Source organism: Salarias fasciatus, chromosome 20 (genome assembly GCF_902148845.1).
Source record: "Salarias fasciatus chromosome 20, fSalaFa1.1, whole genome shotgun sequence".
In the NCBI taxonomy this organism is placed as follows: domain Eukaryota; kingdom Metazoa; phylum Chordata; class Actinopteri; order Blenniiformes; family Blenniidae; genus Salarias; species Salarias fasciatus.
This window is the reverse complement of record NC_043764.1, coordinates 25,364,887-25,381,323: the sequence shown is the minus strand read 5'-3', so window position 1 is coordinate 25,381,323 and position 16,437 is coordinate 25,364,887. Positions and strand designations below refer to the sequence as shown.

Genomic DNA, 16,437 nt, shown 5'->3' with positions numbered 1-16,437 from the left:
GTGTTTTGATCCTGGTTCATGGTTTGGCTTCAACGCTCTCGGATATCAATCTGTCGATGTACGCCGCAGTCAGATGTGTGGTTTTGTTCCAAGCCGAAACTTTTTTTTTTTTTTTTTTTCTGGAGGGGGGGGAGGGGCTCGCCGGGCTGTTAGCCGCGGCGAACCCGCTAGCCTGGTCCAAAGTTTTTCATGTTGAGTTGTTTTCTCGTGTCTGTCTGAACTGTGTTGGGTCTGCCCACTTCCCAATGGATACAGAAACATGTGTCATGTTAATAATCAGTCAGGTTATCTGTTTACATGTTTTTTTTTGTTTGTTTTTCTTTTTGGGTTGTAGGGTGAGCTTTTTTTTTTTTTTTTGTTTTGTTTTTTTGAGGGTAAGAAGAAAAAAAAGAAGGCTGATGCTATAATTTGACTGTTCAGTGCACCTGGATTAGGTGAAGTTTGGCTCTTTTTTTCTTTTTTTTTTTAACATCACAGGATATCCAGGTTAAGCTTATATCTGTGAACTGTTCTTAACAATTGCATAACGTCTAAAAAGAAAAAAAAAAACATCCAGACGGAGGAGTGCAGTTAGCTGAAGACGATAGCTTCGTTATATCAGGCAGCCGAGTTCGTGGGTCTGAAGACAATTGGAACATTTTCACGTGCTATGTGCCAGCTGCCTACGATCATAGTGTGCTAGGTTAAAGTTTTGATTTTTATTGAAGAGGTCTGCTCAATAACGTAGTCTTGGGGAAACGTTTGGCCCAGAAAAGCTAGTTTTGTTTTGTTTTGTTTTGTTTTTTGTTTTTTTTTTTTTTGGAAGAAGAAGCTGTAGAGGTTTAGTTGCTGATGCTATATTGTTATAACCCTTCACTAGAAATGTGTGTGGGAGAATGTAATTGTTCTAGTTCTGAATTGAATGGAGGGAAGCTTTTGACAGCCGGTATCCAGCAGATTGTTTTGTGCTTTTAGGGTGAGTTTTTCTGGGGTTTATTTTTTTTCTTTACTTTTTTTTTTTTTTTTTTTTTTTTTTTAATTTTTGAAAAACAAAACAGGTTGACTTTAGAATATGAAGTTTGACTCACTGTATGTATTGCTTTTTAAAATTTATTTATTTTAATTCTAATGCGCAACGCTTTTCTCCCAATCTTGGTAGGCTGGTTTCCCCAAAGTTGTGTGAAATCGCATTGGCAAACAAAAAGAAAACACGATGAAATCACGCATAATGACATATATATACTGATTGAGATGTCAGCTGAGAGAAAATACTTGATGCATTGACTTTTGGGTTTAGTAATGCAGTAAAGGAGTATCTAATCACTGGGGCTGTTTTTTTTTTAATTTAATTTTGTTTTTTTGTTTTTCAATGAGTATGAGCAGCTAGTGATTTAGTATAATTAAATAAAATGCACTAACTTGTTTTTGAAAAGAATCTTACTCATAAGTAATGTGAAATCATGTTAGGAGCATATGGTTGATGTTGACGGGCTTCTCGCAGACGCCTCCAGGAATCGCTCCCCCTCCGCTCCCCTCCTCCACATGTTTGGGTTCTTCTGTTAATTTGGGTTGGGGTGGCAAAAGGAAATGTAGTTATGGATCAACCAAGTGTTTGAGACACAATCTTAGAACTGTATGAAATGTCACCAAAAATAAATTATTTTGATTTGGCTCTCCGGTGTCACGTTTCTTATGGCCTCGTTTAAATTTTAAACTTTGCTTCCTCTTAAATATGCAGGAACCACTTTGTTTCAAGACTATTTCTTTGTTTTAATGATTTTATAAACGGGTTAAAGCAACACTAAGGAACGTTCAGTTTTCGTTGATTTTGGCGGCGCCAGTGGACAAAAGCAGTAGTGTTTTGCCTGACAGAATACTACAGTTCCCATGAGGCCTAGCGCGTGGCGTCGTAAATTGCTGTTCCCGGTGGCCATGCTGTCGGACTACATTTGTTTCCAGTGGCTGTGTGAAGGACGGATAGCGACGAGGTAATGATCTAAATGAATCTAATGGTGGCTAAACAATGTTATATCGTGATGTGACGCATGCCATAAAGCAGTCCGCACATTTGGAGCTTTTTAGTGTGCAGGGTTCCTACCACCCTCCTCACAGCTGCTCAGTCCAAGTGAAAGCAATACTGACGCCCTCAGGCCGTGACAGAGGGGTCATTCAACTAGTTGTAAGTCGAAGTATCATCACAAAAGATATTAAAATGTTTTATTAAGGTTGAAAAGTTCCTTAGTGCAGGTTTAAATTCGACCTGTCATTGTCTCAGCTCCAACTTGGACTGCTCCTTAGTGACAGAGCAGCCAGTCATGGCGATTGGTGTCGCGCCTCCGGGCATTTTGACATTTTGCACCTTTTGTCAAGTAACTTATGTATTTTCCCAAATGATTCAAATTTGATAAAAGCTTTTCGCAGACCTATTGCATCACCATGTGGTCAACTCTCAAAACCTTCTTGTGTTCATTCTGACGCTTGTCTTCTGCCCCCTGGTGGATGCCTTTTTCTCTACAACAATTCAGACAGCATATGGGACAATCCAAGATGGCTTCCTTCAGGTAGATCCATGGATCAAGGTAAAGAAAACAGCGATTTTGAAGATTTGGAAGTGGGATTTTTTTTCAAATCTTTACTTATATAGTAATAATAGCACCTAATCTGTTGAAGCAGGTTATAGCTACTTCATGTTTTGCATTTTATTATACTGTAAAATTGATAATACGTACAGGTGAAAAGTGGAATTTGGTGGTAAATCCCTCAACGGTCAGAATCATTGCATCCAAAAGCTGATAAACCTGTATTTCAATACTTGATGGCTACACACTACATCAGTATGAAAGATGTCCTCTGCTTAATGAAGTGTTAGATAAGGATTACACCCCCAATGTACACATTGCAGCAACAAAGCAGCATAGAAGTAAAGTACCGGTAAAAAGTCAAGAGAAGAGGAGAAATACACAACCAGAAGCTGAGTCTGATAACAGTGGTGGCCAGATGAGCACAGAGGAAGAGGATGCAACAGCAACACGGGCCAAAAGAACAAAGAAGTCCGCTAAGGCAAAAGTTAAAAGGAAGGAGCACAGGTGGAGAGAGGCACAACTTGACCCTCCAGATGTTCCATTTTGTTTTGAGTGCTCCGTTGATGAAAGGTCTGTGTTTACACCTCACATGTGCTTCACACAGTTTGTTTCTGTTGAGATGATACAGCTGGCTGCAGATCAAATAAACCTGTTCAGTGTACAGAAAGGAGGAAGATCAGTGTAGTGACTGTACCATTAGTCACTCAGCTGGGTACAGGGAGAGTTCCCTTTATAATGCGCGTCAAAGAAAATCCATCCAAAGTTGTTGTCCAGGTTGGGTGATGTTCCCATTCATTTTAAATTAACAGATGATATTATTGATTCAAGCTGAAGAGTCCAAATAATAATGAAAAACAGCGTGATCAGTAGAAACTGTCGTCCCCTACAGCCAAACTAATTAGCGCTCCTCCATCAGCTGTGGCTGTCGCTCAATACACCTGGTGAACCTCTATGCTTCCGCCCACCATGAATAAACAAATAAACACAAGTAACAAAACCAACAAATTATCTTGATACAAAGGAATTACCTTTGGTGTTGCTATTTTAGTTGGAAATTGAACAGTTTGAAATGATAAATCACAGACGCGGGTTAGAGGTTTTGCAGTACTGTTGATCAGGTTTATTCTGATTGTCATGTCAATATCGTGACAGTCAGTAGTTTCTTTTAGCATTTTTGAGCAGTTTTTGTATCACCTCCTGCTGATCTGTTGCTGAGAGGAAAATTGAGTAAGGATTCTTCCTATTGGTGATTTGACATTGGTCATCACCCTGTCTGGGATTTCAGCGGCTAACTCTGGACCAACAATTACAAAAAAGAAAACAAAAACAAATAACAATTGAAGCAATGGTTTTGGTGTTATTACTTACACTATTCTTATCAATAAAGTAGCCTTGGTAGGTCCTTGTTTAAGTCAGTATATCCAAAGTTCCTTTTATGATATTTTTAGTTTCATAGAATAATTTAATATAACATAGCTTTTTGCTAATTCTTATTATATCCATTTATTTATTGATGTCACTCTTATATCTTTGTTCTGTTTCATTGGTTTTTAACTTAATGAACAATTTGTGGAGATTATCAAGCATTTAATATTCCTTTAGTAAGCCGAGGACTTCATATTTTTCTCTCTTACACAGCATTCCTCTACTGGGCAGTGTGTATTATCCAGGGAAATAAATAGATCTGAGAAGCTGCTGTATGCATCGTAATTTTACAGACGTGGGACTTCTGCCTGGCCCAGCAGCTGGTCATCCCATGCCGTCTGTGGGGCTGTTCTCCCTGGCCTTGCTTCCGGGGCTTCCACCCACCAGGGCTTCTCTCTGCGAACCCTCAAGCCTGTGAATCTCCGAACAGAGCCCAGACACTGCATCTTACTTGCTGTTAGCGGGGAAGAAGCATGCGTAACCCCTTCAGCCTGGACAATGTGGGACAGTCCACCTACAGCTACTCGTGTGGCCCGGTAGTAACGGGGCTCCCTGAGGCTGAAGGTGAATCGGTGGGGAGGAGGGCTGGTGGTCTGCATTTTATTTGCTTTGGCAATACAGATATAATTAATAGTTACTGGACGTAACTCCAGTTCTACGAGTAAGTGCGTGCCCGCTGTTGGGGTTGGAGGAGTGGATCCGGGGCCCGGGTGGCAGTCAGACGCTGGGCTGACTGGTGCTTGGCTTGGTCGATCAGTCTGGCTGGAGGCCGAAGATCCTGCTTCAGGCTGAAAGAATTGGTCGCTTCTCCTGTGGGAGTCTTAAGAACAGTTCGTGAGAGCAGAGGCCGTGTACCTCTTCCTGTTCTGGTGGTCCTTTGTGGGGAAGCCTGGATGCTGGATGCCAGGGTCCTCTCTGGTTAGGCCCTGGTCTGAGGGCCTATCCTTCCTTTGTTAGCCGTTAGCAGTGCTGGCTGGTCGGCTATGGAACCAGGGAAGGTCCCTACCTGCCTCCTCAGAGGTCGGGGGAGAAGTCTGCTGGAGAACCTTCCTCTTCGAAGGTCTCGGTCCAACTCATGAAGTGGGAGCCGGGGGGCTGGGCGGTTTCTGTGAAACCTGACCAATCACAGTTCATCACCTCCTCTCAGAGGTGGGCATTGAAGCTTGGCTGAAAATTCAAATGACTCCCCCTCCATGAGGGTTGGTGGGGGGGAGGACTGGTCTCCCCCCTGCTGTATGCGTGCACACACACAGCAGTCATGGCGAATGAACAGCTTCCTGGTGATACCCACGATCCCCAACACCGCCTACAGGCTTCGCTAGTGGCACTCCCCTTGCCGCCTACCTGCTGGCCCAGCTGTCTGCTTCCCTTACTTGGCTGATTCAGAAGAAGGAAGAATGGCTGCCTCCAGCTCGGGGTATACCCTCGGCGGGGCGTGGAGCTGCACCATCGGGCGGCGGGGATTGGTGCGTCAAGCTTTTGTTGTCTCAGTTGATTGGCTGCGCCAAGGGGAGTGCCACTAGCGAAGCCCGTAGGCGGGCTAAGCACTTACGACGTAGAATGTCAACGGCACATGCCAGATAGTGTGCAGGTTCCTCTTTAGCTGCCAAAACAACCCAACTGACCCATTCAGACTGTGAAGGATGTGCTGTGTTGTTGGCACCGGTACGCCAGTGGCAGATTGTGAACATTCAGGAAGTTGCAAAGCAAGAGCTTCATAAAAAACATGTGGTCTAACACTTTTCACAAATGTGATTAAAATAAAAGTTGTAATTAAATTTAAAGAAAAAAAACTTTTACCACATTTGTGTATGTGTGATTTTTTTGTTGTTCCCAGTATTTCCTGGAGCCATGCATCCTGCTTGGGGGTTACTGCTCCTAGTGCCCCGATCACTACTGGCACCACTGTTGCCTTCACAGCCCACTCTTCTCCAGCTGCTCTTTCAGCCCTTGGTATTTCTCCAGTTTTTCGTGTTACTTCTTTCTGATGTTGCTGTCACTGGGGATTGCTACATCCATCCCAACTGCTCTCTTCTCATGTTTATCCACCACCACTATGTCAGGCTGACTGGCCATCATCAGCTTGTCAGTCTGAATCTTGAAGTCCCCACAGGATCTTGGCTTGTTTGTTCTCCACCACTTTCGGAGTGTGCTCCAGCTAGACTCTGGGGTCTCCGGCCCGTACTCGGCACAGATATTTCTGTATACTATGCCCACAACCTGGTTATGGCATTCCATGCATTCCTGCCGGCATCGTGCACCCTGCTGTGATGTGATGTGATGTACTGTTTCAGGGACTTACTTGCACAGTCTGCACCTGGGGTCTTGTCTTGTGTGATACACCCCGACCTCTATTGATCATGTGTTTAAAGCCTGTTGTTGGGCAGCCATGATCAGTGCCTCTGCAGTGTCTTTCAGTCCCACCTTTTCCAGCCACTGGTATGTTGTAGGCGCTTTTACTCCAGTCCCCGCTTGGCCTTACTCTGCACGGTTCACTTTTGCTGGCATTGGCTGCCATTGGCCCCGGTCGTTTTCCCATTATACAGAGTAGGGGCGTGGCACGGGTGGCGTCGTCATCGCAACAGGACACGAGTTTTTAACAATCACAAAGATGCTACTTGGCTGCTTCCCACGTCGCGGGAGGGCGGCCGGCTGGGCCGACAGGTTAGAGGTGGATAATGTGCCTGAAGGTTGAATGTGAATGTGTTGAATGTGCCGAGGTTGTTTGCTCATGTGACCAGGTCGCAAAACATTATGGGAACTGTAGTGAAAACAACATGGGTGGTCTGACAGGCACAATAACCCGCCGCATGCGTCTCATATGTACATCTGTTCGGTAGGTGTATGTACCAGATCATTCGGGCTTCCACATCTGCCTGCAAAGGTCAATATGTCTGAGCAGGAGCAAATTCAAACTTCCAGTCTTGAATAAGTTTACTCCCCTGATCAAGTCCTTTACAATGATGATTCATGCTCAGTCCTGTGACCCATACACACAATTTTACCTCCTCTGGACGCCGGCTTGTTTGACATGTACGTTTCAGGGAGAAATGTGAGGCTCAACAGGATGAAATATGATTGAACTGAATTTATCTTAAATATAGTGGCCAAATTCTTCATTGAGAACTTTGAACTTACTGGAACCCTTCGTTGTCACTTTGGGCCTCTTCTTAAAATCTACACTGTTAAGTCTCATGTCTCCCTGAAATGTAAACCTGACACAACACTTGGGCCCAGAGTCGTTTCTCTTTTCCATACCAGAAAAAGGTCACCAAAACTAAAATTGGCACCCAACGATGAGAAATTAGGGAACACATGAGGGGAAACAAAAGGCAGAGAAAGCTTCGGTGCAGATTGGTTGGAGGTCAGTGAGCAGTGAAGGAGCCGCTGTAGTAACTATAAAGAGGCTGACTATCAGATTTCAAGGTTGAAGATGAGTGAATACAGTGATTAATCTTCATCAGCTTTACAGTATATTCACTCTGAGTTGTCACGAGTGCTGTTGCTTCACACTAAGTGTTGATGAACGTGGACAAAGTTGTGACAGCACGGTGAATCCTGAGACGTGATCCCATCCTCGTGCCTTCATACAAAAAGCCCTTTCACCAGGACACCCTGACAACTTGGGAAAATGTTCCTTGGCGCTTCTGTTCGGTGGCGCCTGATCTTACCGATGGCACCAATAACTCTGTACTTTAATGACCGCAGAGAGCAGAAACAGTTGGATTCATTCACATCAGTTCAAGACTCATTTCTCAAGACTAAAGCTGCGCTCTCACATCCGACCAGCTGAGCCTCATCCTCTGCTTACCCTGGGCATCTCCTCCCGATGTCAGCACGGCGATGGACCGCCCGATCCCCATCTTGGTGGGGTCCATGGTGGGCTGCGGCGCCTTGGACATGTTTCCAGAAGAAGCGGACCGACAGGTGGTCTCCACGAGCGGGAGGTTAGAAAGAACAGAGTACTGCTCCTCCACTGTCTGCTGCTCGGGGGAGGCACAAGCGAAGGCTCAGGCTTTATAGACTACTGTTCCTGCTCCTACCCCCTCCCACTGACCCCCCACCCCTCCACCACTCTTTCCACTAAATATACTCAGGCGGCCCAGGAGCCACCTGTAGTAGACAGACAAGGAAACTCAATGGAGACAGAGCTGTCAGAACAACTTCCTATACTGCAGAAAAATACCACAAATCAATTAAAATTAAGCATTCTGAAGGATCTCACCAGAATCATCAGAAAATTTAGAAGTGAGATGAAAAGACATTAGTTTGAGACAGGATGAAATCTCTTTTTCATTCCACAAATCCACATTGCGACACAGTTACAGTAAACAATATGGTAACAAACTGGCGCATAGCAGTTCACCCTGATTCAAACACTGAAACCAGTGACGACTGAAACAGAAACTCAAAATTCCCAACAGACTGCAGCAGCAGAGACAAGAGATTATGAGCACAAAGTGAGTGTGGATGGAGGCCGCGGGGTGCGTATGAATGTACCAGAGGGGCGTAAAATGTGCAATAAAAGGCACATCTTGGGCTTGACAATGTCCATAAATGAGCTCAAAACACTGAAACACAAACTCAAAATCCTTTAAAACACGCACGCACACGCGCGCGCACACACACACGCACGCACGCACGCACGGAATAATCAGGAATATAAAATAATACAGGTGTATAAACAGGTTAAAAAGAAAAATTTAAAAGAACAATTGGCTTTGCCTGTCTGATATCTGACTCTTCAACGACATCGGGGGAAAAAAACATAAAAATGTTGAGTAGATTTCCTGTTGATCCATTTGTGTTTGATTTTGGCTACTTTCACATGTGAATGAAAGTAAATTCAGTCCTGTGGTGGCCCCAAAAAGACTGATTTATTTGCTGGGGGTGCACACCACGCAGATATTCAACAAAAGACATAAAGATGAAAGTTTACAAGTCCACCTAAACACGCCACTGAATGTAAACCAACACAATTTTGTCACTGACATGTCCCATTCAAAATAAACACACAGCAGGTTTTCATTTCAGGAAAAAGACCTCAAAACTCATGTTTCTAAAACTTCCACTGAAAGAAAAATATTTGGCTCAATAGCTCTTATGATAAACTAATAAACATCACAGAGATAAAAATAGGGAGTCGCAATTACCAAACTGCCAAATTGGAAACAATCATAGGCTTACTATTATCATTGTTGTGATAGAAAGCAAAGGAAAAGTTTGCGTTATATCCCCTTCAGATCTACTTTATTTCAACTATGGGGAGGTTATAGCAAAATGCGCTATATATTTCAATATTATACATAAGTTCCTCACCAGGAGTAAAAAAAAACGCTCTCATAACCAGGAAGCGGCAAGTTCAAAGGAGTTGCTCCTATTGGCTGATTCAGACCACGCAGGATTTTTAGTAACTACAGTAAATAAACACATTGCTGATGAATGTATTAACTAGAATTTGGCATTCAGAGCGCAGACCTCCGCCACAAGTCAAATCAGTCACCAAGCCGCGCCGCACGCCCCCTGTCGGTGGGCCTGCCCCACTATGTCAAAGACTGCCCTATCTCTCAATGATAAAGAATCCTTTAAAAAAAATCCTGGATCCAGACAGTCATCCGGATCATCACCAAAATTTAATAGATTCTAAGTTCGCCCAAGACCCACCTTTCCACAAAGTCTCATTGCAATCCATCCATTACTTTTTCCATAATGTCGCTAACAAACTAACCAACCAACAAACCGACATGATTCCATAACCTCCTGGCGGAGGTAATTAACCAAACAACATTGACCCAGCAGAGGGAACCTGGCAGAGCCTCAGACCGGGTTCTTGAGCAAGGCCTTTAAAAAAACTCCTCCCTGGTGGAGAACTGCAACAATAACTGCCCCTTGAAGTTAAGGTTAACTCTTTGTGGGTGAAAAGCAGATTAATAATTTCCCCAAATAAATCAGTAAAGTGACTTTTCAATTAAAAGTACTTGTTGTTCCTGGAATGTCCACTAGGGATCTCAGTGTTTCCAGTAATAGGTGGAAGTGAAAACGTAATGAGGGACTCCCAGATTTCAAAGAGATCATTGATGAAGAGCTGTGAAATACAAGTATCAAACCTAAACTATGGGGTGAGTTTGTGGAAACATGCATGCTAAAGGCGACTCCAAAAAAAAAAATCCACTCAAGTGTATTTTTTTGAACCGTGGGAGGAAACAAACAGGGAGAACATGCAAACTGCACAGAAAGCTCGACTGGACAAAAATCAGGGAAAGTAACTAAGAGGTGAAAGTACAAGATGATTCTTTGACAAATATTTAATATCTGACTTAATTTGAAGGCAATAAAAGCTGACAGACAACACACACACACAGCTTGGCAGTGATATAAAATACATACATTTATTAGAAATTCTGTACACTAAAAACATTTAATACAATACTTTTAAAAAGAGAAAGAAATACTGACAGGAAAGAGAAAAGTTAATTAGTGTCATGAAGAGCAGTGGGTGGTCGAGAAAGGACAGTCGATTGATAGAAATCTCTGTAAAACAAAAGAAAAAAAAAAAGGCGGGTAAAGTGGCTGTATGAGTGTGCCATAGGCGGCGTCAGGGTGGGACTTGGTTGGGCTAAAGCCCCACCAAGAATTGTATTAGCCCTACCATAAGCCAACCAAGAAAAAATAAAAGTTTTAAATCCAACAGCGCCACAGCGCACATGTAACGGCATTCAGACAGGCGTCTGCGATGACAGCTGAGCTGCCGCTCATTGGGGTCATCATGGGATAAATGGGGTCCTGCTACGCGATACGTCACTCATGTGAGCGTGCTTTAGCTAACCTGGCTGTAATTCACCCGTGATTAAGTTAACGGTAGTAAGCTGGTCAAAACAAGGACACATTTGTTTTTAAACGTCGCTGGATGGTCCGTCTTATTGATGAACCATTTGCCCTGCTTCTCACGGTTTTGGAGGAGCTTTTCCAGGTCACAAAATTCATGTCTGACCAGCTCCAATCTCCCGGTCTTAAGCTTTCATCCATAATAGACTTATCAGAGTCAGTCATAGCGACATTATCAGACAAACGTGCAGCGTCAGATCTGGCAACCTCCTCCAGCGGACTGCAGAGGCACTGCAGGCGGTATGCTGCTGTGATTCCGAACCAGAGACAGAACGCAGCCTGAACGGTTGTTCTGTTGTACATGATTTTGCTGCAGGCCGTACAAATCGCTGACTTTCTAAAGGAAGACAGGCTCTCCGCCATGATCGACGTATGTGCTTAGAATAACAGTTCGTGTCGTGCGTTAGGGAAGCCTCACACTGACAAAAGTGCGGCAAACGAGGAAAGTTGGCTCGACCCAGGGAGCGACCGTGTTCTCACTGCATCTAGATGGAGCCGGGGTGTTGTTTTATTTTAAATACATATTCACATTGAAGTTCTGGCATTTTTTGAAGCCCTGCCACAATATGGGTCAGCCCCACCTTAGCTGAACCAGAAGAAATACTCTGGCGCCGCCACTGCAGTGTGCACACACAAAACGATTCAGTCTGTCGTGATGTTTAAATCTGAGTTCTCCTTATGTTCTAATCAACTTCACAGCCAATAAAACTTCTCAAAAGCAGCATCAACAGTTTTCAGATGGTTGTTGAATCATCTGCAGGTAAAGGAACCTGGCTGTGTGTTCACAATTCAGAAAAATTATCCACCGGTTTGCACAAAGAAGTTACGGAAACTCGACTCACAGTGGACTCCTCGAAGAGGAAGGCAGAGGCCAGCGGGTTTCCACAGTGAGGCCGGGGCGGCAGGAACCTGGAGTGGGCGGGGACCGGCTGGGAGGTGTACGTCGAGACCTCGTGGTCCATGCGGGCCTCCTCCAGCGGCGGGAAACGGCGCCGCAGCATCTCCGCAGGAGGAGCCAGGGAGCAGGTCTTCTGACCTGGAAGCTCTGGAGAGAGGCGGTTCAAAGGTCACGGTTCTGCTGAATTAAAGAGTACGGCGAGAGAGGGAGCCGCCGCCGTACCTGTCCGAGGACGCTCAGGCGGGTTGACCTGGTCCTCGACGGGGGGGACTCTGTACAGCTTCGTTCCCGATGAGAAGAAGATGACAGACTCTCTCCCCGGTGCCTGAATGAAAACCTGCGAGCTCTGCGGCTCCACGCCGCTGGATGTCGTGACGGTTTCTCCCTTCTCCTCACAGGGGACGTCACTCTAGGAGGGGTGCAGGAGGAAACATCCATTTTAAAACAGGAACACAGAGCTTTCATCAGCGTGGATCCTGTCGGGATGTTCTCCCACGTCTCACTTCTGATGCTTGAGCCGGGTCTTTGTGGGTCGCCTCGTCGCTCTGCTCATCCTCCCGATCGTCAAATAACCTCTGGACGACCTGCAGGCAAATGACACAGCTGGATTACAACCCCGGCTCGAGGCGGGAACATGAAAACCAGATGGAAGTTGGTTTAAATAAGCTATTTTTCACACTTCTGAAAAAATATTGAAAAAGTGCTGCAAAAAGAAACCAAAACAACATAATAAAGTTGAGCAGTTTACAGGAAACACAAAAACCAACTAAAGGAAAGCGAAGCAGACACAATTACCAACAAATACATTTGAGTGTAAGATCTAATCTGAGTAGTGTACAGAGTTGAATTTTCACGTTCTTATTTTTGTGTTTATTGATGTTGACATGAACCCTGAAGTAAAGCCAGGTCCCGGGGTTCGTTTTATTGGGCCTACTGGGACTTCACAGCGAGATGCTCCATTAAAAATATTTCAGAAATCCCCAATTTGGAGTCAATGCAAAATTACTAATAAAAACTAATGTACTCCAGGAGTGTCCAATACACTGATCGAGATCAGCCTGAAGATCTCAGTAGCAGTGCGGGTAGATTGTGGATGTTGTTTCAAGTCTAACTTTCAAATAACCTCTTAAAAACTTAAGTCCATTTTTTTTTACCTCCAAGTCTCTATACTTTTTCATTTCATACTGAAGCACCTTCTATGCAAAAAACAAAAATGATTACTCCTCATTAACCAATAGTAAAATGGTTGATTCTCAGATATTTTAAAAATTTGGATTAGATAAACAGAAAATCAGTTTTCAGCACTCAAACTGCCCTAAATGAAAACACAGCATCACAGTGGAAGAGGAGGCCGAGCTTTCAGCCATCAGGCTCCTCTCAGGTGGAACCAGCTGGGAAAGCTTTCAGTTAGAGCTGCTTCAGGCCATCCTGGACTGTTTTACAATGTTTAAAAATGTGTTTTGTTCTTACCTCTTCTTGCGGCTGCAGTTTGCTTTTGCAGCGTCTGCTTCCCGGAGTGTAGTAAGGTGACTTTGGGCCCATCATATGAAATTTCTGCAAACAACCAGGGCATAAAGCAGTGACTACACTCCACAGGGACTCCGACTGAACGTTGTCACCGTGCACGTGTTCCCACCAGAACAGACAGGGGCTGCTGCCTGGAGTTGGGCACTCTCTGTGGGTTCCAGCGAATTTTCGGAGTCGACCCTGCCAGATTCTTTTTAACTGGGACTCTCTGAGGCTGAAACAGCAACAATTACACTGAGTTTGTGCTTTTTGTAAAGCTTTTTCAAAAAGAGTATCCTGGAATTCTGCTGTGTTCTCACTGTGCAGATGGAAGTGCCTCTGCCCGGCGGACAGGTGGAGTTTCGGGGTGTCATTCCCGCTGGCCCCCCGGCCCTCACCCCCTCATTCAGGAGGATGCTCTGCAGAGCAGTGGGGTCCAGAGAGAACTGCACCGACTTCGGGGGCCCTGAGAGGAAACATCGGGTTCACCGAGTGTAATTGTGGAATTTGACAATATCCCCCAATAGAGACGAAATAAAATCTCAAATATGACCAAGTTTTTCCTGTTTTATGACACTGAACTGTAGATGTAACATAAATATGTTCAAATATAATAATTCTATGGTTGCAGGAAAAGATGCCGGTCTCATGCTTACCTCTCGTGGTTCCAGCTTTATGGTGGCTCTTCATGACTGAAACCCGCTGGGGCTGAAAATGACATGATTATCACGTTTACTTCACACAAATCGAACAGCAATCACTGAGAAAAACTAAAAGGACCGTGTTAAATAATTAAAACTATCCGATGCTGGATACAGGGACAGACTGTACATTATGTCCAAAAAGTCGAGAGGTTTATATTTAGTTAGTCACCCCAGTTTTTCTTTGTTTTGCAGAGCAAAATAATTTCTCCATCCATTCACCAAACATTTCTAAACTTGAACCAGGTGATCAATATACTCAGCTTCTTCTTTTTCTTCCTTTCATTGTGAATTTTTAGAATTAAAGACTCACTCCAATCATGGTTTCCATGTTGCTCACATGTTCATGTGGCATTTTTCTGATGCTAGAGGACATATCTTGAGAAATGTTACGGCTGGCTCATGACCCGCTACATAAAACGGACATCCCGCAGGGTTTAAGTTTATAAGATGTTTATTTTTCACCAAGAATACTCACATAAAGGAGAACAAAAAACAGCACAAACAACAAGGTGTCTCGTGTGGAGTGGCAAGAGTGAGGAGGTTACAGAGCCTTTATTGCCTCTGCCTGCTCAGGTGCAGCCACTTAGTTAATCACCTCAGGTGAGCACCTCCTGCAACACATTCATGATTAGTGTAGTGATCAGTGCTGGCACAACAGGGGCTGTGTATACTCCATACTGGTTATTGCCTACTGCAGATGTGGATTTCTATATATATGGGTTAAAAAGTCGTAGTAGTGGGAACTTGGCGGAAGCTGTTAATGTCAGAATTCGGAGTCGGTATGCAAAATGTACTGTCCTTTTTACTGATGGGTCTAAGGATCCTGAATCAGGGAGAACTGGGTATGCTTTTGATGTCCCTGAATTAGGTATTTTTAGGAGGCAGAGGACCACGGACCACCTTGCGGTTTATACAACGGAATTGATGGCGTTGTTAATGGCGTTACGCTGGATAGAAGAGAACCAAATAGTGCAAGCTTTAATCTGTTCAGATTCACTGTCAGCCTTAACCTCAGTTCAAAACTTCTCGTCACAGAGCCGACCAGACCTTTTATATGAAATACATCAGATATTGTATAGATTAAAAAATGTCCAAACAACCATTCATTTCCCATGGGTTCCTGCCCATAAGGAGGTAACGGGGAATGAGATGGCGGACCAATTGGCAAAACAAGCATTAACGCAGGAAAGACTGTGGGAGGTAACTCTCAGTAAATCGGAGGCAAAAACATAGATTAAAAGCCAAATTAAGGCAGAATGGCAGCGGCTCTGGGATGAGGGGGGAAAAGGAAGACACCTGTACAAGATACATAAAGCTCTGGAAGTGAACAGAAGAGAACAGGTTGTTCTGGGTCGGCTTAGAATTGGGCACACAGGGCTTAACCAATTCTGGCAATGATAGGGAAACACCCAACGGGAATTTGTAGGTGTGGTGAGGCTGTTGAGAGTGTGGAGCACGTGTTGATGCAATGCGGAAAGTATGAGATGGAACGACGTGCTTTTAGGAGGAAATTAGAGGAGTCAGGGGGTCTTTTTCTGCTGGGGAACATCTTAAAGTATGAGCAAGACAGTTGTAAACATCTGTTCAAATTCTTGAGGGATAGTGGAATCATGAGGAGAGTCTGAGTTTTAGGCAGAGAAATATCCTCTGGCCCACACTCCCGCACAGTAGGTGGCGGAAATGTGCCTAAAAGTTGGCTGCCACCCGCCATAAAACAACAGGAAGAAGAAGAACAGGGGCTGTAAAAAAAAGGGACAACCCATGGTGCTTTCACACCATGACACCATGAGTGAATACATGGAGGGAGTGGGGGGTGGGTAGCACATGGTGCCCACCAGGAACTCTCTCCTTGTCCTGCTTGACTGGTTAAGCTTCATGGCTGCAAGGGTCTTCTGGTCTGTGCTGCACTGCAAAACATCAGCCTCTGCATCACCACCACCGAAGACTGACTGACATAGCTTACGTCTTCAGCAGCAGGCACACGGGAGCTCCTGATGGCTTTATGTGCCTTTGCAGCATGCTGCTTCAAACCAACTTTAAATGAAATTGGATGTGCAACTGATGCTATTAGTCCAACAGGTTTAGCAACTTCCTACTTCTTGTGAAGAGCACAACAATCTGCTATGAGTTGGTCAGTTTTTTTACAGAAAAAACAAATCCTCTGACTTGCAGCCTTTGCAGCCGGTACTGATGTTCCTGATTTATAACGGCGCTGTTGGAGTGAGTGGGATGAGAAGCACCAGAATCCTTTTGTCTAAAAGGCTTCTCAAAGACAACCTCATGTACAAGTAAATACTCATCAGTGAGTATCGCTGCTTTCTCCAGTGTAGACACTCTCAGAAACAACCTCACACAGTTTCTAAATTCCTCCAGAAGGATTAGCTGTTGAATTTGTTTCTTTGTCTCAACTTTGTTAGATGTACGTCTCCTAGTCAACAGCACTTCCTTCTCGCTAGAA

The 16,437-nt window shown here is 44.3% G+C and overlaps 1 protein-coding gene across 1 annotated transcript; it reads right to left on the bottom strand.

The window, feature by feature from the left end:
* Positions 1–5,000: 5,000 nt before the first annotated feature.
* On the bottom strand, positions 5,001–13,965 carry LOC115407449 (uncharacterized). The gene is made up of 9 exons (XM_030117796.1): positions 13,932–13,965; positions 13,596–13,741; positions 13,406–13,510; positions 13,240–13,323; positions 12,273–12,353; positions 11,992–12,178; positions 11,714–11,916; positions 7,798–7,969; positions 5,001–5,101 (listed from the first exon to the last, which is right to left on the bottom strand). The coding sequence occupies exons 1-9, from the start codon at positions 13,963–13,965 to the stop codon at positions 5,001–5,003; spliced, it is 1,113 nt and encodes a 370-aa protein (XP_029973656.1).
* Positions 13,966–16,437: the final 2,472 nt, after the last annotated feature.

Excerpts from the sequence above, each read along its gene's own strand:
- LOC115407449 (XM_030117796.1), bottom strand. The coding sequence starts at position 13,965 with ATGAAGAGCCACCATAAAGCTGGAACCACGAGAG. Across the intron at positions 13,742-13,931 it reads TAAAGCTGGAACCACGAGAG|GGCCCCCGAAGTCGGTGCAG; the intron begins GTAAGCATGAGA and ends GTTTCCTCTCAG. Across the intron at positions 13,324-13,405 it reads AGCAGCCCCTGTCTGTTCTG|AAATTTCATATGATGGGCCC; the intron begins GTGGGAACACGT and ends GGTTGTTTGCAG.